A 21,708-nucleotide genomic window follows, 5' to 3' on the forward strand; every position below is an offset into this window, starting at 1 on the left:
CCCCTCAGCCGGGACAAAGAGCCCTCCCAGCCCCCGGCAGAGTCTGAAGACGGTTCCCGCCTCTGGCCCGGCCCCCTATCGGGCCAGCGCGGAGCACTATGGGACTTGTAGTTCAGCCAGCTCTCTACCTCGGCTCTGCAAGCAGACTGGGAAACTACAAGGCCCAGGAACCAGTGGACAGGCCCGGGGCGGACCCGCCGGCTGTGGGTGTGCGAGCGCAGGGGGCCGGGAGGTGCGGGCGCTGGGCGCTGAAATGCGGTTGCGGGTGCCGAAGCTCGGGGCAGGTTTCAGGCGCGCGCGCTAGCTGGGCACAGCGAGGGGTGGCCAGGCGGCGGCAACAGGCACGTTGAATGCGTGCATTGGGAGCAGCTTTTGCAAAGCTGCTTTGGCTCTGCTGTTGCGCGGTGGAGGGTCCGAGTCGCCGGGGGATGGGCACCCGGCCCCGGAGCCAGGCTGGCACCGCTCGCTGAAAGGGCCCTTGGCTGGCCTTGGGGGTGGGGGCACTGGTGCCGCCTTCGGTTGTGCGCGACGTGTTTGTTCTTTTTCTTTTAGTGTCAAGGTTTCCCTGGGCGGGCGCGCGATGCAACGGGCAGCGGCACTGGTCCGGCGGGGCTGCTGCCCCCGATCCCCGGGCCCGTGGGGCCGTAGTCAGAGCAGCGCTGCCGCCGAGGCCTCGGCAGTGCTCAAGGTGCGGCCCGAGCGGAGCCGGCGCGAGCGCATCCTTACGCTTGAGTCCATGAACCCGCAAGTGAAGGCTGTGGAGTATGCGGTGCGGGGACCCATCGTGCTCAAGGCCGGCGAGATCGAGCTCGAGCTGCAGCGGGTGAGCGCGGGCGCCGGGAGGGCCCAGGGAGGCTAGGGTCGCCGAACCGGGCGGGGAGAGCAGTAGCTGTCCGCGGCTGGGGTCCACCCGCTGGGGCTTCCTCCCATCCCGGGGGCCAGCTGCTTCATTCAGCCAAGGTTGGCTAAAACGAGAATGCCCTCCTCCCATCCCTTCACCCGCTGGTGCCTGGCACCTGGCACAAAGTAAGGCCCTCAGATACGGTTCACTTGTTGAATTGAATTCATCAGTTATAATTGAGCGACCGGTGGTGCCAGGCACTGCACGTTATGTGGCTGTCCTGTCCGCGGTAGAACCAAGATCCGTGGGGGGAGGGCAACAACAAGCAGTAAAGAAATAGACAAGAGAATTTCAGATAGTGAATAAGTGCTTTGAAGAAAGTAAAATGGAGGAACGGTGTAAGGGGTGCTGGATGGGAGTATTGGGAAGGATACCACGTTAGGTAGGAGAGGGAGGACAGCTCCAAGACTTGGGTTTGTTTGCAAAGCTTTTTTCTTTCTGAGACCTTTTGGGTCATTCTGCCAGTAGTGAGTGTATTCCATGACAGGAGTGGAGGTGTGGAGGAGGGTCCCGAACAATTCCTGCCTTTAGGCCCCTCCCTGAAACCTTGATTGGCCACCACATTTTGTTCTCAGAGGATACACTCATCCCCAGTGGGTAGTCAAGAGTCTTGAGCGTTTGGGGCCTTGGTAGGATGGCCCTGGGACTTTGTCTTGGTGGCTGACTGGCTGGGATCTTGGCTTTAGTTTGTAGTTGCATGTAAAAGTGACGACATCTCCAGGAGTGACTCCTCCCTTCCTACAGTTAGGGTGACCCTGTGTGTGTAAGAGATGCCTCTATGGGACACCAGTTCTAACCTGAGTGGGATTTAGGAGGCTGGGTCAATAGTAACAGTGTAAAAAAAAGTAAACACTCCTAAGATTTGTAAGATCTGATGAAACAGCTGCTTGCTTAAGATAGTTATAACCCAGAATGCGGGTGGGGGAGGGTTCCTTGATCCTGCTCTTGGAGGCTCTAGAGCCGGGTGACTCTGGGGCGAGTTGAGCATTTAGTGTCCCTTGAATGCATGGGAGGAAGCAATGGTGGGATGCCCAGTTCTCCTGACTGAAAATAGTGAGCTGAACAAGTCAGAGTCCAGCATCTCCCTCAGACTCCTTGTAGGGCTAAGTTTAAGGTTTGGCCCAAAGAAGCCTCACTCGGTTTCTGTGCTTGCCTGGCCTGACATGGGCCAGGGACAAAAAACATGAGTTTTGCCACTCTGCTCTTTGTGGATATCTGGCCGACTGGAGTTGCCTGTCCTTGAGACAACAGTCTCCCTGTTAAAACAAAGCTGAGATTAAATTGTTCCCTGCTTATCACTTTACAGCTCATTCCTCTGGTTTCAGAGCTGGTAAGGGCCCCAGGGATTCTCTCTATCTACCTTTTGTTAAATAGCAGCTTGGATGTGGGCTCTATGAAGTATGAAGTATGAGAATGATTAGGACAGAAAGGTGTCCCGTCTTTGTCTTCAGGAGGCTGACTGCCCAGCTGTTCTCTGGACCTGGACACAGCCCCCCCCCCCCACCCCAATTCTTTAAGGACTGGTGGGATTTTTTAGCAGGCAGAGAAAAATGTGAGAGCATTCCAGGTGGGAGCAGGGTTGTGAGCAAAGATGGAAGGTGGGAAGTTCTGGGCTTTTGGGGAAGGGGTTGGTGCTGTCTGAAGAGCCCTAGGGCAGGGGGATATGGGAGGTGAATTTGAGACAGAAAAGGGGACTGGAGTCTTGGGTGCTGGGCTCAGGACTTTCTGGTGCAAAGCGGGGGTTTTGGTATGAAGTGGGGAACCATGCAGGGTTTCCAGCAAGGTATGGTTCCATAATTGAGGTGGACAAATTTCTTGGTCATTTAAGCTGGACGCACCCTGTGATTTCTGGGACAGACGCCCCACATTCCCATGGCCTGCTCCTGAGTAAGTTGAGTTTTCTGTCCACCTGCATCGTCTGGTGCTTTCATTCAAGCTCACCCCTTCTCATTTTATTCTCACTTTGTTCCAGTCTAGGTGCTGGAGACATAGCTCAGCCAAGCCAGCAGAGCCTCACTTAAACCTTTCATTTCGGGAGACAGCCTCTCTCTACTTTGCTAGCTTACATAGTGCCCCTTCTGAGAGAGCCGTATTTTCCCAGTCATTTTTTTCTTTTTTTGGCTTGAATCTGCACAGCTTCATTTTTTTTCTACCTCTGTTTTGAACTGCAATGTTCGAAACTGGACTGATGTTATAAAGGGTTTGATTGGGTAGAGATGGGATGGGTAAGGATTTGTAGGGTGACTTGGGGTGAATCTCATATCCTTTCTGGGCTTTGGTTTCCCTAGTCTATAAAAGGAGAGAGGTGAGTTGGTGGGCCCGGTGATCCCCGCCCCCCTGTCCTGCCTTTTGTACCGTCTGTCCGTCTGAAGGTGTCCTGGCCTTTGTGCTGCCTTTTGGAATTATTTCACCAGGTGCTCTGCAAACAGTACCCACTGTTTGGCTGGACACGTTGTTCTGGTGTTTGACTTTGAGGCGGCTTGCCGGGAGAGTCCCGCCCTTCTTTCTGTGATGGGAGTGGAGAATGCTCAGGAAAGCCTGAAGGAGGGAGGGGAAGTTGGCTAAGTGGGTGTGAAAGGGGCCATTCTCCTCCAGGCTGGTCTGTGTGCGCTCAGGGAGGCTCTGTTTCTCCCCGACAGCGACAGCGGCTCCAAGCTCCAAGGGGGAGAAACTGTTAGCTTTTCAGATCCTGGTGTTACTGGGAGCAGCACTTAAAAATAAGCTGCAATTAGTAGGAGTTTTGAAAAGATCTGTCAGTTCTTCCTCAACCTACTTCTTTTTTCCTTTTATTGCAAGAGGGGAAGAAGTTGGCACAAGTAGAAACAGAGGAATGGCTTTACTTCTATTTGTAAAGTACACACAGTTGGGGCAAAAGATTCATAAATAGAGGGGAAAACTGATGATGACTGTTAACACCAGTGTGTACTGCTTCCGCACTGGTGAGAATGGAAGGTGCTACATAGCACGTGAGAGCTAAGATCGGAACCCCTGGTTGTTCCAAGCACAGGTGGTGAGATCTCACTGGTCATTTTCTTTAGAGTTTAGATGCTACTTTAAAATAAATTTGTAGTGCGGGCTTCGAGTAGAACAAACCCGCCACCACCCACCCTGCCCAGGTCACCATGGACGTGCATCCTGGGCTTTGCTTTACGTGCTGTGGACCTCGGAGAAGTCTTTCAGAGCACCTTGGCCTCAGTTTATGCCTCTGCAAAATGGGGCCACTTTATTTCTTCTGAAGACTAGTTTGAGATGTTAGTAATGATGCTTTGAAAACAGCAAGCAGCCCCTTAGAACTCTTAAGAGACCTTTTCCCAAACTAAGGAGAAGCCCCAAGGGACGCCCTTTCCTTGCCTTCATGCTGAGCCTGTCCGGATCTGGGCATGCGTTCTGCAGGGTTCGCTCTGTCTTGCCTGGGCTTAGTCTTGCCTTGTGAATGATCCTCTTTGGAGCTCATCAGCTTTCCTTCCTGTTTCCGCCCTGTGAGTCTCAGTTTCTACGGGTGACCCTCTCACAGATACCCAGAGTTCAAGGTATTTCCCATCCTCTGTGAACCTTGGTGGGACCTTGGGCACCCAGACCCAGGACAAGAGAGGCTTGGTGTTCCCAGGCTTCTTGTCAGCAGGCCCTGAATTGGTTGAGCAGTGCAGGGGGCGGGTGTGGGAAAGGAACATCCAGGGCTCTGTTCCAGGGAATAACTGTCCTACCAAGCCTTTCCCCCCACATGTCACATGAAATGACAGGAGCCATCCCTCGCTCAGGAAAACTGCCTTGTGCCTGTTAGAATCATCTTTTGTCCCCTCAGAGCTCATAGTGATGTTGGGCCTGTGAACTGGGAAGGACACTGATAACCTTTGTCCTTCTCCTTGCTGACACCCTCTGAAATATGCCATGCCTTGAGCCGCGGGGCCCATTCCCTGATCCCTGCTTAAGCTGAGTGGTGGGGAAGGAGTTCCTCTGGGTAAGACCTTATCTCACTACTGCAGAGGGAGGCCGCTCTGGGTGGGATGTCTGTAGGTGGATTATCTAGATACTGTTGAGAGGAAACAGGATGCTACCTGGGGACCTGACAGGCTCCTGGGGGCTGGGCGGAGGGAAGGTCACCATTGGGTGACCAACCAGGCCTGGATGAGTCACTGTGGACAGGAGGCTGTCCCTGGAGCCTTGGTATTTCCCATCCTATGTGGACCTTGAGTGCCTAGATACAGGAATGTGCCCAGAACAGTCAGTCTCCTCTATATGGGGACCTTTGGCTGGGCAGGCTGATCTGCTGCCCATTCAAGGGAGCCAGTCCCCCACCTCCCCCAAGCTCATCCATCACAGCAAAATGTCTGGGGTCTATGGGCACCCAGACCCAAGACAAGAGATGCTTGGTGTTCCCAGGCTTCTTGTCAGCAGGCCCTGAATTGGTTGAGCAGTGCAGGGGGCGGGTGTGGGAAAGGAACATCCAGGGCTCTGTTCCAGGCATAGTCTCTCCCTGCACTGGGCTGGCTGAGGGCCCACAGCTGTGCGTTGGTTCCTGGCCCTCAACTGTGACAGATTTTATCCCTAGCAGAGAATGGACTGTGCCCATACTGTGGAAATTACCTGTGTTCAGCTGGCTAGGCCTAGGGGGCTGTGGCAATTCACAGGCTGACAGAGGGACCTGTGCCAGGAGCCCAAGCCAGCAAGGGGTGGGTCAGTCCGGCCCCTTTGCACACTGTGGCCTGGCCCCTCCTCCACCCCCCAGCCTCCTGCCGCCTGCCCGTGGGGTGAGCCCTGAGGCCACGTGCTTCACAGTCTGTCTCCAGGGTCATGCTCTCACCCCTGTCCTAGCCCTGGAGCAGAGGGTGGTGCCACCCACGTGCCTTGTCCCTCAGGACACTTAAGCTGCTTCTCCCATGTACCCTGGGACCTCTTTTCATATTGACCAGCCCTGAAGAGCTCTGCAGAAGGTTACACAAGGGAATTAAAAGGCCTCTTCCTCACAGAAGCTCGTGGAGACTTAGCAAGTCCTGTTGATGAAGGGCCAGGGGCATTTCGGAGACACCCTCCTCAGCCCGTTCTGTGCCCACCCCACGCCTTCTCGTTCCAGAGCAGCCAGATCCATGGGGGGTCGTAGGGGTGACAGAGGAGGGTCAGCAAAACTTGTTTGCCAGCTACTTTCATCCTTTAAGGTCACGGTTTTTTACTTAAGGGTGTATAGTACTGATTTTGAAAAGGGAAAGTTTTCTAAAGGTGCTTTTATTCACACATTGTAGGAAATGGAGAAAAGACAAGGGTCAAACCCATAGAAAACAGAGAGGGAGGCAAACCCTAAGAGACACTTAACTCTAGGAAACAAACTGAGGGTTGCTAGAGGGGAAGGGGTGGGGGGATAGTGTAACTGGGGGATGGGCATTAAGGAGGGCACTTGCTGGAATGAGCACTGGGTGTTACACGCAACTGATGAATCACTAAATTCTACCCTTGAAACTAATAAGACACTATATGTTAACTAAATTGAATTTAAATAAACAATTTTAAAAAACCACATAGAATTGTATTTTTAAAATTTGAATTTAGCATGCCCTGGAGGAAAGGGCAGCAGGAGATGGGAAGGCAGCCAGGCCTTCCACCCAGGCCACCCCTCGGTCCCGCCACCTCCCTGCCCCAGAGCCTTCTTCCTCTACCACGACCCTTTCGACCTCGTCCTTGGTCCGGCTTTGTAAGATGATGATGTTTGTACTCTGCCAAGTGCTTCCGTACTGTTTGTCTCGGGTAATCCTTCAGCCACCCCGGGAGGTCCTTGAACAAGTTGCTGATTCTTACTCTTCTAGTGGCAAATTCTGGACTTATCACGGAGCTCTGTGGAATCCCCACAAACCTCCATCCAAAGTTCATTTTCTCCTTTGCAGCAGCTGGGGGAGTCCTTTAGTCACCACCCCCCCATCCCCACCCCTGTGATGGTGAGGTTGGCAGGTCTCCGAGTCCCTCCTCTCTGGGACCTCCTTCCTGTGCTGAACACGTTGCTCAGGCAGGCCCCAACTTTCTTCTACAGCCACTCTTTCCATCTCGGTGCTTTTTTTTTTTTTTTTTTTTTGAAGTGAAAATCAGCCCACATTCTTTATTCTGCAAAGCCAGGTTGCAAGGGAACAAGCCTAGAATTCGGGGAGCTTCGGGAGGGGAGGGTAGCCGTGGTGACCCTGCCATTTATTTCGGCTGTTGAGGTGGTGCCACAAGTTGTGGGGGCCCCTCCCTGACGTGTGGGGGCCTCTGCTGCTGACCCCTGCCTCCCACCACTTTAGCCCCAAGGCCCCCTTTTTAGGCATCCTTCCCAGGCCCCAGTTGGCTGGTGGGCCCTGGACATGCAGCTGCCCCAGGGTGCCATGGCAGCCCAGGAGAGCTCTTGGAGCCTTCTCCGAAAGTGGGGGAGGGTAAGCATTGTGGTTGAGAAGAGTGATCTTGGAGTCTCGCTTCAAACCCCAGTACTTGTATTTATCAATTATGGGATCTCAGGCAAGTTTCCTAGCCTTTTGAAGCCTCATTTTCCTCATTTGTAAAATGAGATTAATGCTAGTTCTTTTTCATGGGGTGGTGGTCAAGGTTAAATGGGGCGAGCCATGTCAAGGGCTTGGCACTATGCCTGACACCTGGTAAGGCTCAAAATAGGAGTGTTTATTAATATCCTGTGGGGACATTGCTTGGCCTCTGGAATCCGGGATCTGAGAGTCTCCAAGTAACCACCTGTTGCCTTCTCTCAGGGTATCAAAAAACCGTTCACTGAGGTCATCCGTGCCAACATCGGGGACGCCCAGGCCATGGGCCAGCAGCCAATAACTTTTCTCCGACAGGTAAGCTGGCCCTCAGGAGCAGAGGCTGCTGGGAGAGCAGGGAACTGGAGGCTGGTAGGGCCCGCCAGCTCCTCTCATCCCTGCTTCCTCCCCTGTCCAGCCCGCTGGGGACACAGCAGGCACCAGAGTGCCACAGGGAAGTGCCACTGAATGAGCAGCCCCTTCCAGTGCCTGATGTGCCCTGGGTCTCTCTCTCAGCCTCCTCCCCTTCCAGAGTTGTCTAGAATGCCTAGACTCATTTGGGAGTGTACGAGGCCCCCAGGGACGCCCTTCCATAGTCCGTGGTCTCGGATCCTGAGGTCGGAGCTTGGTTGATAAGCACATCAGAGAGGCAGCCTGGAGAGGCAATGGCCCAGTGGGCTGGGAGGTGGTTTGTGGGGGTCTGGATACTTTCATCCCAAGTGAGACACCCCGAATTTGAGTGTCGACTCTGCCACTTACCCGCTGGGTAGCTTCGAGCAAGTGCAGATCACCCGAGCACTGCCTCGGAGGACAGCTAGGGGCCTCAGTGTGACATTGAATACCAAGTGCTCACCCCTGGCCCAGCAGGAGAGAGTGTCGGTTGCTGACCATTGTCAGCTGCTGCTCTCCTGGTCGCCTTGCTGCTGTGACCCATCTTGGTCCTGAGGTCTCCAGGAGGCGGGTGTTTTTGTTTTTTTTAAAGATTTTATTTATTTATTTGACAGAGACAGACAGTGAGAGAGGGAACACAAGCAAGGGGCCAGTGGGAAAGGGAGAAGCAGGGTTCCCGCCAAGCAGGGAGCCCAATACGGGGCTCGATCCCAGGACCCTGGGATCATGACCTGAGCTGAAGGCAGATGTTTAACGGCTGAGCCACCCCGGCGCCCCTCCAGGAGGCGGGTTTTAATGTTTCAGTTTGAGCACCAGCCATAAAGATGCTGCATGAGCTGAAATTGTGGGATTGGTGGGCTGGAGGGAAAAAAAGCAGGGTGGGAGAATGCCATAGGGCCTCCTGAACAGAAGCTAGAGACCAGCTGTGGTGAAAGCTGTTTCCCAGGGAAGAATTGGAGCAAAGTATGGTCCTTACGTGGTTAAGGTTCGCAGGCTCGGGCAAGCAGGGAAGCTGAGCACTGAAGTCCCTGGTCCTTTTCCAGGCCTGTGTCTCCTGCTGCAGGGGCTGGCACTGGCGGGGGGGGGCTACCCTGCTCTACTCTCTGGGTGGAGGGGTATGGGGACCTTACTTAGCTCAGGGAGTTCACACAGGGTCTGGGGAAAAGAACCGAGGCTGGCACTGACCTGAGGAACGTCCATTGGGCCTCCTCTCCTGTGGCCGTGGCTGCTGACCTCAGGAGCGTACCAGCTGCCCGTGAATATAAGAGGCCCCCAAGCTGGGCCCAGGATGGGGCAATGGATCAGACCAAACAGAGCAGCTCTGCCAGGGAAGTGGAGGCAGGAGGAGGCTGGCGGGCCCTGACTGTCCTAGAATCTCGCAGCTTTGGAGGAGAGAGGCGAAAGATGTTCCCCACACATGCCTGGGGCTCTGGGCATGAAGAAGCTCCTGCTGCCTTAGCCTTTTTTGGCTGGCTGACATGTTCCCAAATTCAGTTCTGCCTCTGGCTATGGCAAACCCAGCCTCTCCTCGCTGGTGCTGGCGTCCTGCAGCCTTCACGCACCTCTCATGTTCACAAGTGCCTGTGGGAGGAGGGCAGAGGGCAGGCCGGGGCACTGCCCATTGTACCAGTGAAGAAAAGCGAGGCTCCAAGAAGCCAGCTCCCTCCCGAAGTCACCCAGCTGGTGTCAGAGCCGGGAGCCCTCACGTCCCTGCAGTGCTCTTGGCACGGCCTTAGGCTGCCAGCTTAGACTTGCCCGGTGTGCTGGGGTTTATCGGCACTTCTGCACACATTTCCTTGCGTAATCCTCTTAATTTGTGAGGTTAGGGTGATTTTCTCTGTTACAGAGATGGGAAAGCTGACCCGGCTTTCAGTTCTGGCCAGGAAAGGGGATGATGGTGAGAACCGGGGGCGGGGGCTGAAGGTGTGGGGGAGTGAGGAAGGGCTCTGTGCTCCTTTCAGTTGGGGTTTACCTGCCTGCTTAGTCCTGGCCCCTGCTCAGGAGCCCCTTGGATCTTGTGGCCCTGGGTGTGTGACCTGCTGTCCTCTTTGGAAGAGTTGGGGCCAAGGACTGAGGGGCAGGCTCATTCTGTTCCCCAGCTCCTCTTCTGGCAGTCCCCCTTGGGGTCCCAAGCCCAGGTCATGATGCACCCCACCTTTTAGCATCTTTTCTGCCGGAAAGAGCCCAGCATGCTCTTCCCATCCACCCCGAAGCTCCCCCAGGTGGGAGCCCTCACGGAGAGGTATACACACCGCAGTGTGTCCCAGAGTTGTCGTCTGCACAGTGTCAATGTTTAGGGTCCTCTGTGCCCCTCCTGGGGCTCTGGGCTGGGGGGGTGCTGGGAGCCCAGCCCACGCCTCTGTTCCCTCAGGTGATGGCACTCTGCACCTACCCAAACCTGTTGGACAGCCCCAGCTTCCCAGAAGACGCTAAGAAGCGAGCCCGGCGGATCCTACAGGCTTGTGGCGGGAACAGCCTGGGTGAGGCCCCCCGACTAGCCAGGTCCCAGGGGGCCTGAGATGACCATGGGTTCTGAGCGTGGACTTGGGCCTTGGCCCCGAACGGAGAGTTACTCATGTGAGTGAGTGTGTGAATGTGTATGGGATGGTGACATGCCGAGTAAATGAAAAAGGGTCTTCCTCCTCTTGTCTGCTCTGTTAACCTCCTGTTAGCGGAGCAGGGAGGTCCGGGCCGTCTTTCGAGGAGCGGGGCACCTCAGTTGCAAGAGCCTGTATTCGCCCGGCGTTTGGCTTTACACCTGGGAACCAGCTTGAATAACTGACCTTCTGTCCGAGCAGGGGGTTGGTTGGATGGTTTTAAAGATTTATTTATTTTAGAGAAGAGAGAGAGAGCAGGGGGCAGGGGGGAGGAGAGAATCTTCAAACCGACTCCCTGCTAAGTATGGAGCCTGATGTGGGGCTCCATCCCAAGACCCCGAGATCATGACCTGAGCCGAAATCAGGAGTCACCCAGGTGCCCCTCAGAGCACGGGGGTTAAACCACTGATGGGCCTCAGCGAGAGGCGGGGTGAAGTGCGGTGTGCGGCTTTGTCCAGCCTTCTTGTCTGTCACCCCACGGCAGGAGGTGATGGTCAGTTATTGGGGAGGGGAGTGCTGTGAGATGCCTGTGAACCCCGTTGGGTGGCTTCCTTCCGACTGTTCCGTCCACCCTCCCATTCCCTGTGTTTCCCACCACGCCGGCCTTTGGTCCTCTTTGCTGGAAGCCCACGCCTGGCCATCTGCCTCCTTATGGAGGGAGCACGCCACAGAGGGAGGACCTGGAATTTGGCCCCTGTGGATATGAAGATGATATTCTCTCTCCCTTTGCTGCGGAGATGGATTTCCAGTCCTGGGGCCCCTGGCCCTTTGTTCTCATCTCCTGTTCTTTGTTCTGTTTACTTCGCCCCATTCCTTTGCCCCATGCCTACACAGGGGATCCAGCTTTCCTCACCCCAGGAAAAGTAGTTGTTCTTAGAGCTTTTTTTAGGACATGTGCCTGAATGTTCTGGAACATGGGAGAGGGATTCTTCTGGCTTGCCCAGCAGGGGATCAGCTACCTTTGGCCTCTCTGCCATCCCCCTGCCCCTCCCCTCCCTTTTTCTGCTCCTTCCTTTTAATGAGAACCCTATGCTTAGTTGCTTGCTGTGGTTACCCCACCAGCCCTCTGTCTGAGTCTGGTTACTGTCCTTCAGGGTGTCCTTCTCAGCTCCCCCTTGCTTTCCTGCCCGCCAGCCCGGGGGGTCTGGGCCAGCACCTTGTGTGGCAAGGCCGAAACCACAAGCTAGCAGAGAACCCCCCCAACAGCCCAGAGGCGCAGCCTGCAGGCACCTCTCCTCCTGCTCCCTCTGCCCAGCCCACAGGACAAAGGCGCTTCTCAAAGACCCGGTGGCCATGGCCTAAGATTCCTGGAAGCTGCAGGGAGAGGCAGGGGGAGGGAGTGTTTGCCTTCTGCATGCCTGGTGTGCATGTCTGGGGAAGGGGGAGGGGTTCTTCGTGCCCTGTAGGAAGCTTTCGAGTTTTTGCAACTCTGTCAGCTAGGGCTCTGGGAAGGGGTTGGGGAGACCATGGTCATGTGAGTCCCTTCTTGGAGTGTTGTAGCAAGTGGAAAGTCGGCCTGTGGGGCTTGGGGACCTGCACTGAGTTCTGTCTGTGGACCCTATGAGGCTAGATGAGGGGGTACTCCCTGAACCTCTCTCCTCCTTGAACTAGGAAGTACTCTACTCACCTCCGGGGCTTCTGAAGGAGGTTGACGTGTCAGGTGTGAGGAAGCCCTGTCCCTGGGGGTCACTGCCAGTCCCTGCCTCTTACAGGGGGTAGGGCAGTGTCATCCTGGGGGTGGTGCTCTGTCAACTAAGCCTGCCGGCCCATAGAAGTAAGGGAAATGGAAAATGTCAGTATGCCCAGGGTGACCCTGACCCGGGTCAGGATTATTAAATACGTATACAAGGTCTTACAGCTCTCTGGATGTGTTATTATCGTGCCCTTTAAAATTACTTTTTAAAACAAGATTTACTTATTTATTTGAGAAAGTGCCTGCACGAGTAGAGGGGGGGCAGAGGGAGAGAGAATCTCACGCAGACTCCCTGCTGGACGCAGGCCTCAGTCTCACGACCCTGACATCATGACCTGAGCCAAAATCAAGAGTCAGATGCTCAACCAGCTGAGCCACCCAGGCGCCCCTAAAATTACTTCCTACTAGAGTTTCCTATTTTCTGTTTGATGAGTAATTCAGTTCCCAGGTTGTATCTTGGATCTTAATAGGATTATGAGGTGGAATCTGGACATCCAGGGCAGTGCCGGTCCTTATCTAGCCCTCCTGGAGCACGGCTCTAGGCCCTGAGGGACGCTGGTGAACCAGGCGGTGGAACCTTGTGCTCACAAGGTTCATGGTCAGATTTGGGGAAGACTAACATTAAAAAGAATTCACACAAAAAATAATCTCTAGTTTTCATGAGTTCTTGGAGAAAAGCAGAGAGCTATGGGGCTATAACCAGGGATTCTCATGTAGAGGGAGGGTTTAAGGAGCAAATACGATTCAAATTCATGTGGATGGTGAGTGATAGAGAACTTGCAAATGCATGCCAGACAGAAGAAATGGCATGTGCAAAGGCCCGGAGGCTTGAGAACTGCATGTGATCAGGTGAAGGGGTCTGGATGGGGCGCTATGGGATGGGGCTGGGGAGTTTGGCAGTGGCGATGATGCCAGTTTGTAGGCCATGGGAGGCAGGTTGCCGTCAGTCTGAGGGCAGTGGGCTCTAAGCAGGGGTGTAGTGGGGTGGAGCCAGGCAGGGGGGTAGGTGCTCTAACGGAGATGCAACAGAAGAAATAGGTAATGGTCCCTGCCCTTAAGGAACTTACAGTCAACATGGGGAGACAGAGTTTCATGTGTATACAATAAATAATGAGAAATTTTAGGTCAGGAGAGAGGCTAGGCGTGGGGCCGTATCTTTATGACAGGCCTCCTAGAGAGAGACAAGATTTGAGCTTTGAAGGACCAGTGCAGTTTGGAGCACAACAGAAAAGCTGAAGGAAAGGGTGGAAGGTCAGTGGCCTGCAGGGGCGGGGAGCTTGCCAATGGGTGAAGGCCTGGGAACTCAAGGAAGTGGATGAGCTCGAGGCAAGAAAAAGGGGAGGCTTGGCTGGCGTGGGAATGGACATGGAGTGGAGGGGCGGGCCTTGAGAGAAGGCAGAGGGAAAGTTTGCTGAGGATGGGAACTCAGAAATAATCAAGACAGTCACTCCCAGAGGAAGGATTCTCTAATAACAGCATTTGTACCTCCCCACTGTTTGAATTTACAAACTATTTCAAATGCCTTAGAATACCTCAATAATGTAACAGAAGACCTTGAACCCAGCACCTATATTTGATACATGTTAATGTCTGCCACTGGAACCTTAGAGAATTGGCCTAGCCTCCCCTCCCTTCCCTCTCCATCTTACAGCTGGTCAGAGGGGAAAGGCGAGCCCAGTGATGAACAGACCTGAGACAGAGCCTGGCTGGCCGTCTTCAGGAGAGCCTCCAGCGATGAGCCTCCAGGGTTCAGGGCCCAGACGGATACTGACTGAAGCCCAGAAAAACCCCATCCTGCCTCCTGGGGCTGGGTTTGCAGTCTTAGAAGGAATAGGCTAGTTCTCTTCGCATGTCGTATAAAATTCAAATGGTGTAAAAGAATATAGAGTGAAAGTCTGCCTCCCACCTCTGAGCCCCCAGCCTCCCCTTCACTTCTCCGGAGAGTTCAGCTCACCAGTTCGGGACTCCGACCAGATTCCGTGCATGTGCAAGTTCCTGTTCTCAAATTCTTTCTAAAAACAGTGGCCTGGCATTAAAAAAAAACAACAAAAAAACCCTCTTTGTTGAGGTATTAAGAAACCAATAATAAAACGAACAACTATTAATGTACAGCTCGAGTAGTTTTTGTACGGGTACACACCTGTGTAACCCTCACCCGGATAAAGACATGGGACATTTCCAGTGCTGCAGAAGGCTCTTCCCGTTCTTCCAGGTTCTGTGGAACCGTGTGCAGGCAGTGGTGATAAAGCCGTAGCAAGCCCAGCAGTAGTGATTTATATGTTTAGAATGTGTATGACTCCCAGGAGGATGGATGAAACAGGTATGGGTACATTTGACTGATTGGAAGCCAGGGAATAATGCTTGACGCCTAGTAGCGTGTCTGTGAATACTGAGTGGATGGATGGATGGGTGGATGGGCCGGTGGATGAATGGGTCGATAGCAGGTGAGTGGATGGATGCATGAGCAGGTGGGTGGGTGAAGCCCGAAACTGCTTGCCGCGATTCCACTGCCTAGAGTAGTGGCAGTTGGGTCCTAAGACCTCCCCAACTCCCCATCCCCACCGCAGGTAATTACATGGATGTCACCAACTCCATAGAGCCCATCCTCCGGCCTCTAGTCACTGTCTTGCTTGTTGTCTTACAGGGTCTTACAGCGCCAGCCAGGGCGTCAATTGCATCCGTGAGGACGTGGCTGCCTACATCACCAGGAGGGACGGCGGTGTGCCTGCAGACCCGGACAACATTTACCTGACCACGGGAGCCAGCGATGGCATCTCTGTACGTGCGAGGGTGGCTTGTTACCCAGTGTTTACCCACATGAAGAACAGCCTTGCATGTTAGGGCCAAGGACGTGAGCCTGCCTGTAGGGAGACAGGCCTGGGAGGAGGGGTTGGCTAGTCTCTGGTCCCTGCTGTTTCCCGCAGCCTTGGTTTCCCTCCAGGGTGCACACCCTCAAGTCCAGCTGGAGAGGAACCATGGGCACTCGAGGATGCCTGTCTTTCCGGTGGCGTTGGCCTTTCTCTCACTTAGTTCATACTGGTACTGGTGTTCCTCCCCTGCCAGGTGCTGGGGAGACCGTGGGAACCAAACGTGCTTGGCCCCTGCTTACACGTAACCTGGTGCTGGATCGGACCAGCATTAATATCACATAAGTAAATGTCATACCACAAGCTTTCCGTTTCCCTTCTGGGTGAAGAGGACGAAGTGCCGCAGGAGGAGCAGCAGAGGGCGGGGCTGGTTGTGGGGAGCACAAGGGCTTCTCCAAGGATGGCTGAGCAGAGATCTGGGGGATACGTAGGCATGAACGGGGAGGCGGGGGACAGGGTGTGTTCTGAACAGAAGGTCAACAAGTGCAGCGGCTGTGAGCTGGACAGAGGCTGTGTGTTTGCAAAAGGAGAGTCGGAGTGAATGAGCACAGGTAGCAAGGGCCAGAGTTTCCAGAAGTGGGCCAGGAAGGCAACAGGGGCCTGAGTCCTTCAGGGCCTTAGTGGCCATGTTGAGGAATTAGGTCATGGTCCTAAGAACAATGTCCATTGAACGATTTGGGGGGGGAGCGGTGACAGACCGATGGGGGATAATTAGATTTATGTTAAGTTTTAACTTCAGCGGGGAAGGGGCATAATGGATGTGAGGGAGCATTTAGGCGGTGAAGAAGAGGTGGCTTGGGCTGGGCTCAGCTGTGGATGCGGTGGAGAGGGCTGGTATCAAATTGTGCTTAGCAGAGGGGCTCTGAAGTCCTGGGTCTGAGGGACCTGCGGGCTTCCATTCCCACAGAGCATGCGCGCTCCTTCCCATGCCTCATCCGTGCTGGGGCCTTCAATGCATTTATTCATTTTTCCCTCCTCAGGGAGTGCGTGCTGACCCTTTCTTGAATGGGGTTATCTCCCTCTTTGACCTCCAAGGCCCTTGTTCCTAATGTTTGTTGAGTGCTTTAATCGTTTCCCAAAGCCTTTCAGATGCATTTAGCTCTTCCTGGAGCCCCGAGGAAACAGGCCCAGGAAACTTAAATGCTCTGCCTGGCCTCTTGGGACATTTGGGATTCTAGTGATGGGGCTCATGTCTCCAGCCAGCGCATCTTCCGCTGTGTTCTGCTGTCAAGGCCTCTTCCTTCCCAGAGAAGCCCGCCTACAGGCAGAGGTCCTAGAGCGGGGGTGGGGGGGGGGGTCCTCAAGATTTAGTGAAGGGAATCAAGTTGTTGAGCTTCTTAATCCAGTGGCGTTCTTGCCGCCAGGAACTGAGCCTGTGTGTGAGGTGGGAACTGTTCCAGAACAGGGTTTGCAATCAATTATTGCCACCTCCACCCGTATCCCTACGGCGTTCGCGTGGCCTGGTTTCCCAGGAGTCCTGCTAAACCTTGAGCCACGCAGCGGTGGAAACGACCAGGTTGAAGCGCCACCTGGTGGTCGTGGATGGGTATTTCATCCTGATTCAACAATCCCTCCCTTGTTCAAGGGTCTGCCCAGCCGTGGGTACTGGTAGTTACTAACAAGACAGATTCCTGTCCCTCATCCCCGCCAGGACATACGGAATGACCTTAAGGGCCAAGACAGGGCCAGTTTGTGGACTGCTGCTTTAAAAGGCCTCTTTAAAAGTATGAGCATTGCATCTTTTTAACTACTGTGCTCAGAGCTTTAAAGCATTTCCTTGTGCTTACTCCTCACAGCAGACCTCGTTCTAAGGATGGGGACAGTGAGACTCAGGGAAGTCAAGCAGCTCACAGGGGTGCACCGAAGGCAGGCAGCGGGGGTGGCTGGCAAAGGCTGGGGTGGGGACCTCCTGGGGCATCTGCCCAGCAGCCCCCAAAGGGTGGAGATGGGCAGTGTCCCTGGAAGACGTGATGTCTCTGTTGCAGACAATCCTGAAAATCCTGGTTTCTGGAGGCGGCAAGTCACGGACCGGCGTGATGATCCCCATCCCACAGTACCCCCTCTACTCGGCCGTCATCTCCGAGCTGGATGCCATTCAGGTGAACTATTACCTGGACGAGGACAACTGCTGGGCCCTAAATGTGAACGAGCTCCGGCGGGCCTTACAGGAGGCCAAAGACCACTGTGACCCCAAGGTGCTGTGTATCATCAACCCCGGGAACCCCACAGGTCTGTGCTACACTTCTTCGCCAGGTTCTTGGGCAGTGGGGGCAGGGCAGCGGGCGTCCTCCATGTCTCTACACTAAAGAGTTAAATAACGTGACATTCCCTTCCTCCCAGTTTCCCAATCCAGTGCCAGATTTGCTAACATAAAGCCATAAAATCTGCCACAAGCCAGTTTAGGAGCTGAGCAAATGCAGGCTTTTTTTTGGGACAGGGTTGTATTATTATTAAAACCAGGGTTTGTTTGTTTGTTTTTTCCCTTTCTTGCATTTGCAAAGAATCTCCTTGAGGGTATTTACACACAAGCTGTCACCATTAATCATAGGCCTCATTTTACCTTTACTCCCAGTTGTTCTGCTGAACCAGTTAGCAGAATGCTGGTGTGTGCGGTTTTGATTTTCTTTGACACAGCGTTACTCGTGTACTTTGAGACCCGAGGAGGAAACGCCTTGTGAAAAACAACAGCAAACAAACTGAAAAGCCCTGCTTCCAGAAGTTGAAAAGCACCCCTATTTTTACATCTTTTTCTATAAAAAAAAAAATGCACAGCCCTCCCAGTTTTGATCTTTCTGGGCCGCTGGCTTCATTTGCCCCCAGTGCTAGTTGGATGCCGAGAACAAGGGCTCCTCTCTCCTCCTTTGTGGAGATAAATTGGGTCAGGGCCAGAACGCGTTGGAGTTGATTGTGCGTCGGCTGCTTTGGAACATCAGATGATGCTTCGGTCAGCTGGAAGCACCACTTGAATTCCTGAGTGCAGAAAATGGGTGCGGCTCACCCGTTTCTGTACATCAGCTCCCCGGGGGTAGGGATGCAGAGTCTGTCCAGGACGCGGTAGGAAAATGACTACAGCTGGGTTCTCAACCCTGGCTGCACATTTGAATCACAAAGGGAGCTTTTTAAAAATGCCAAAGGCAGGGCTGTGTGCCAGAATCTCTGGGGATCGGGACCAGCCATCAATACTCCCTGTGCTGAGGAGTAGAACCTCTATCCCAGGACAGTGGTTCTCAGACCTCAGCTTGCTAAAAAACAAACTGCCGGACCCCACTCTAAGGTACCTGATGTAATTACGCTGGGGTGGGTCTTGAGCATTTGTTTTTCTAACGAGCTCCCAGGTGATGGCTGAGGCTACTGGTCCCAACTTGGAGTAGCAGGTCCTGTATCTTGGGACATACTCTGTATGCCCAGTTTCTGTTAGAGGGTTGGTTGCTTCTTAGCCGGGCATTTCTGTATATCTTTTCAGCTGGCTGGCTGGGAAGAAATAGTTGCATCAAAGACTTTACTATTTTAGGTAAAGGGATTATGTGAGTGTATATTAATATGAGTAATTTTTAAAGAGTACCTTTCTGAGTGGGCAGAGGCTGGTTTTGCTCTCTGGGGTCTGAATGTGTGAAATACCAGTCAGCTCTTGGAAGATGGGGGATGGAAAATAGAAACCTACCTGAGAGGGCCGTGTGTCTCGTCTGGACCAGACACTGTGACCACTTTGGCTGAAAGGTGTCGAGATGGATTGGGAAAATAAGCCAGGACTCTTTGAGTTTTAAGACAGAAACCCAGCTCAAGGCTGAAGGGATTGGGTCCTAAACTGTGAAGTCCAGGGGTAAAGCAGTACACCTGAATCCACATCACTGTCCTAGGAATCTCGATCCCTTTCCCAGGTCTTGGTGTCCTTCCCAGGAAGGCTGTGTCCTTGGAGTGACCTTCAGCAGCTCCCGCCATGGCCTGCCTGCTGAGCAACCTCAGCAGAGAGCCTCGCTCATAGGTTTAACAAAAATTCCAGGCCAGACTCTCTTTGGCCCAAGTTGGGTCACCTGCCCATCCCTGAACCAGTAAAATCACCAAGATTCTGGCCAGTTTGTGTCCCTCGCCCCTGCTGGAGTGCAAAGAGAGGCAATTCCCCGTAGGACAGCCGAGCTCTGTTACTCAAAGAAGGGAAGGGCGCTGGGCAGGCTCAAGCAACAGATTTTCTCATTAGGTTGTGGGAAATTTCCTATGGCCCAGCCTCTGGTGAGGGGCACCTGGAAGACCCCTCTCCAGGCTTCTGTGTCAAAGCCATCCCTTCTGTGAGGTGGCCTCGTGTCTCCCCCTGCTGGGCACAGCTGTTTCCCGGTCCCTCTGACACCACCGCCTGTGTCTGTCCATCCACTGGCTCTGAGCCATGTTCTGAGTGACTCCCAGGTACTGGAGAGAAACAAGCTCTGTCCTTGTCCCCAGGTTTGCGCTGCACAGCTCAGTGGAATTATTTGCTTGTAGTGGGTCCACTCCCTCTGCTGAGGACCAGGCTTTCTGAGGCCCTGGTCCGTCCTTGGCTCCTCTTTGCAGTCCCCTTGGCGTTATGTGCACATGTTTTTGATATTCTTGCTGCTCAAATCTTTGCTTGCATTCTAACGGGGTAGTTTGGGGGATCAGAGGCAAGCCCAGTAGAAACCCTCTGGTAGCCAGAACCTGTCAGTCTGTGGGGACAGGGGCTGGTTCCTTACAGAATCCAGGGCGGCTGCCCTTCGGAATCCCAGAACCCTGAGCTTCGTAGGCAGCCCGGTTTGGCACTTGGCTTGTCAAGAGGACAGTTAGAGCTTTACTAAAGGATTGGGTGCATTGCTCAGATTGACCAAGGCTGAGGTCCTGGTGGAATCATCCCGTGCGTCTATAAGATGTAGCTAATTCTTTTCCAGACATGTTCTTGATATTCTCGTACAGAGAGAAGTATAGGTATTTTTATTTTTAACAAAAAGGGAACATACTCTAGGTATTGCTTTTCATCAAGGTCGACATAATTTGCATATATACACACACACACGTACGCACGTAGTAGAGGTAATATCCGTAGATACACATACGTGCATAGTAAAGAAGCAGCCTGTTTTAAGCCGTCAGCCTGACAGTAGTGCTGCTTTCCCGGAGGGTGTGTGAGCACCTCTGACACTCCCACTGCCACACCGATCGTAGGCGTCAGGAAACACGGGATAAAGTTCCCATTTCCACCATGCAGTTTTTGTTCCTTCCCCAGCTCGACCCGTGGTGTTTCCTGTGAGCTGGCAGAGTACTGTTTGGCTCTTTGTACTCATTTCTGTGACACGGGTGGTTTCCACTGTGTGTGTTGAGTCAAGTCCTCAGGGGGAGACCTTGAAAGGGAGGACTGCGGCACACTCCCCGTCGTCATCAGTGGTGCGTGGCTCCCCGTGGCCACTGACAGGAGACGCCAGAGCTGGTGCACAGGCTCGTTCATTTAGTGCTTACTCTGCAAATATTCGCGGAGCACCGGCTGAGTACTGGCTGTAAGGATAGCCGATGAGCCGAACAGACCTTGTCCCTGCTCACGGAGCTCGGGTGTACCTCTGAGACGTGGTGGGAACTCTCCATCAGCCAGTGCGGTTCTGTCCATTGGCTGCTGTTGGGTGTGTGGTAAAGGGGGGGGGGGTGCAGAGCTGATTGATTTAAGCCCTTCAGTTTTATTTTCCTGTTCTTTAGGGCACTGTCCTCTAGCCCAGACAAACATACCCCCCGTATACACACACACACCCACACACACACCTCGTAAGAATAACAAAGTTGAGTGTGAAACACTTCTCCCTCCATGTACCCGGCTTAAGTGAATCAGACAGATGGGGCCGACCCTCGGGGGTCCCTAGAGGTCGATGACACCCTGTCAAGCTCAGCAGCTACGGAGGGTGACCCCTGAGGGTCCTGTGGGAACACGGAACACCTGAGTGATTGATTCTGGGTGGGGTTCTTACCTAGGGACAATTGAAACAGCATTACAAGCTGCATTCTGGTTTTGTTGGGGATTTTTTTAGGTCAGGTGCAAAGCAGAAAGTGCATAGAAGATGTGATTCACTTTGCCTGGGAAGAGAAGCTCTTTCTCCTGGCTGATGAGGTAAGAGTTGCTCAGCTCTCTCTTCTGTGAGGAGTGAGGCTGAGCTTTCTCTTCTAGGGGGAGGGAGCCTGTAGTCAGAACTTTCTAGGTGTTGGAGGAGTGATTCTAACGAAGGATGAGGATGTTACGACCTGTGGCACTGTGACCTGAATCATCCCTGTGTTGGTTTGGATTCTTGGTTATCAATTTCAGAAAGTTAACCGAAGCCACTTTAAACTTAAAAAAGAAAAACGAAAGGATGGTAGAGGTAACAGGTGGGGGGCTAAGGCCAGGGACTCAAAACCCTATCCCTCAGATTCGCTCTCCTTCCCCGTTGGCCTCACACACAGCCCTGCTATCTTCGCAGCCTAGAAAGAGCGTTTCTTCCTGGGGATTCCCGCAGAAGTCTCAGAATTGAGCCTCATGGGTGCAGCTCAGGCCACACGGCCATTGCTGACCCACTCACTGTGGCCACTGGTTGCCATATGCGCATTGACCAGGCCCCAGGCAAGGGGTGCGCTTTCTCCCCAGAGCAGGGGAGCTGTGTTCCCTGAGGGCAAGTCAAGGGACTCTGTCTTGGGAAGGGAGAGCGGGTGCTGGGCGGGCGTAATGCTGCACTCCTGCACCGCCTGGTGCTTCTCTGCCTGCCATCTCATTTAGTCCTCACAGCGCCGGGGGGGGGGGGGGGGGGGGGGG

At 53.8% G+C, this 21,708-nt stretch overlaps 1 protein-coding gene across 1 annotated transcript in view; it reads left to right on the plus strand.

The window, feature by feature from the left end:
• The first annotated feature begins 559 nt into the window (after window positions 1-559).
• Window positions 560-21,708, plus strand: part of GPT2 (glutamic--pyruvic transaminase 2) — a 31,554-nt gene continuing 10,405 nt past the window's right edge. The window contains exons 1-6 of the mRNA XM_008702666.2: window positions 560-823; window positions 7,621-7,710; window positions 10,154-10,262; window positions 14,717-14,850; window positions 16,925-17,168; window positions 20,954-21,033. Coding sequence (XP_008700888.2) covers window positions 581-823; window positions 7,621-7,710; window positions 10,154-10,262; window positions 14,717-14,850; window positions 16,925-17,168; window positions 20,954-21,033 — 900 coding nt within the window. The 5' untranslated portion in view covers window positions 560-580. The remainder of the gene's footprint in view (window positions 824-7,620; window positions 7,711-10,153; window positions 10,263-14,716; window positions 14,851-16,924; window positions 17,169-20,953; window positions 21,034-21,708) is intronic.

This window comes from Ursus maritimus, unplaced genomic scaffold (genome assembly GCF_017311325.1).
Source record: "Ursus maritimus isolate PB19 unplaced genomic scaffold, ASM1731132v1 scaffold_19, whole genome shotgun sequence".
In the NCBI taxonomy this organism is placed as follows: Eukaryota; Metazoa; Chordata; class Mammalia; order Carnivora; family Ursidae; genus Ursus; species Ursus maritimus.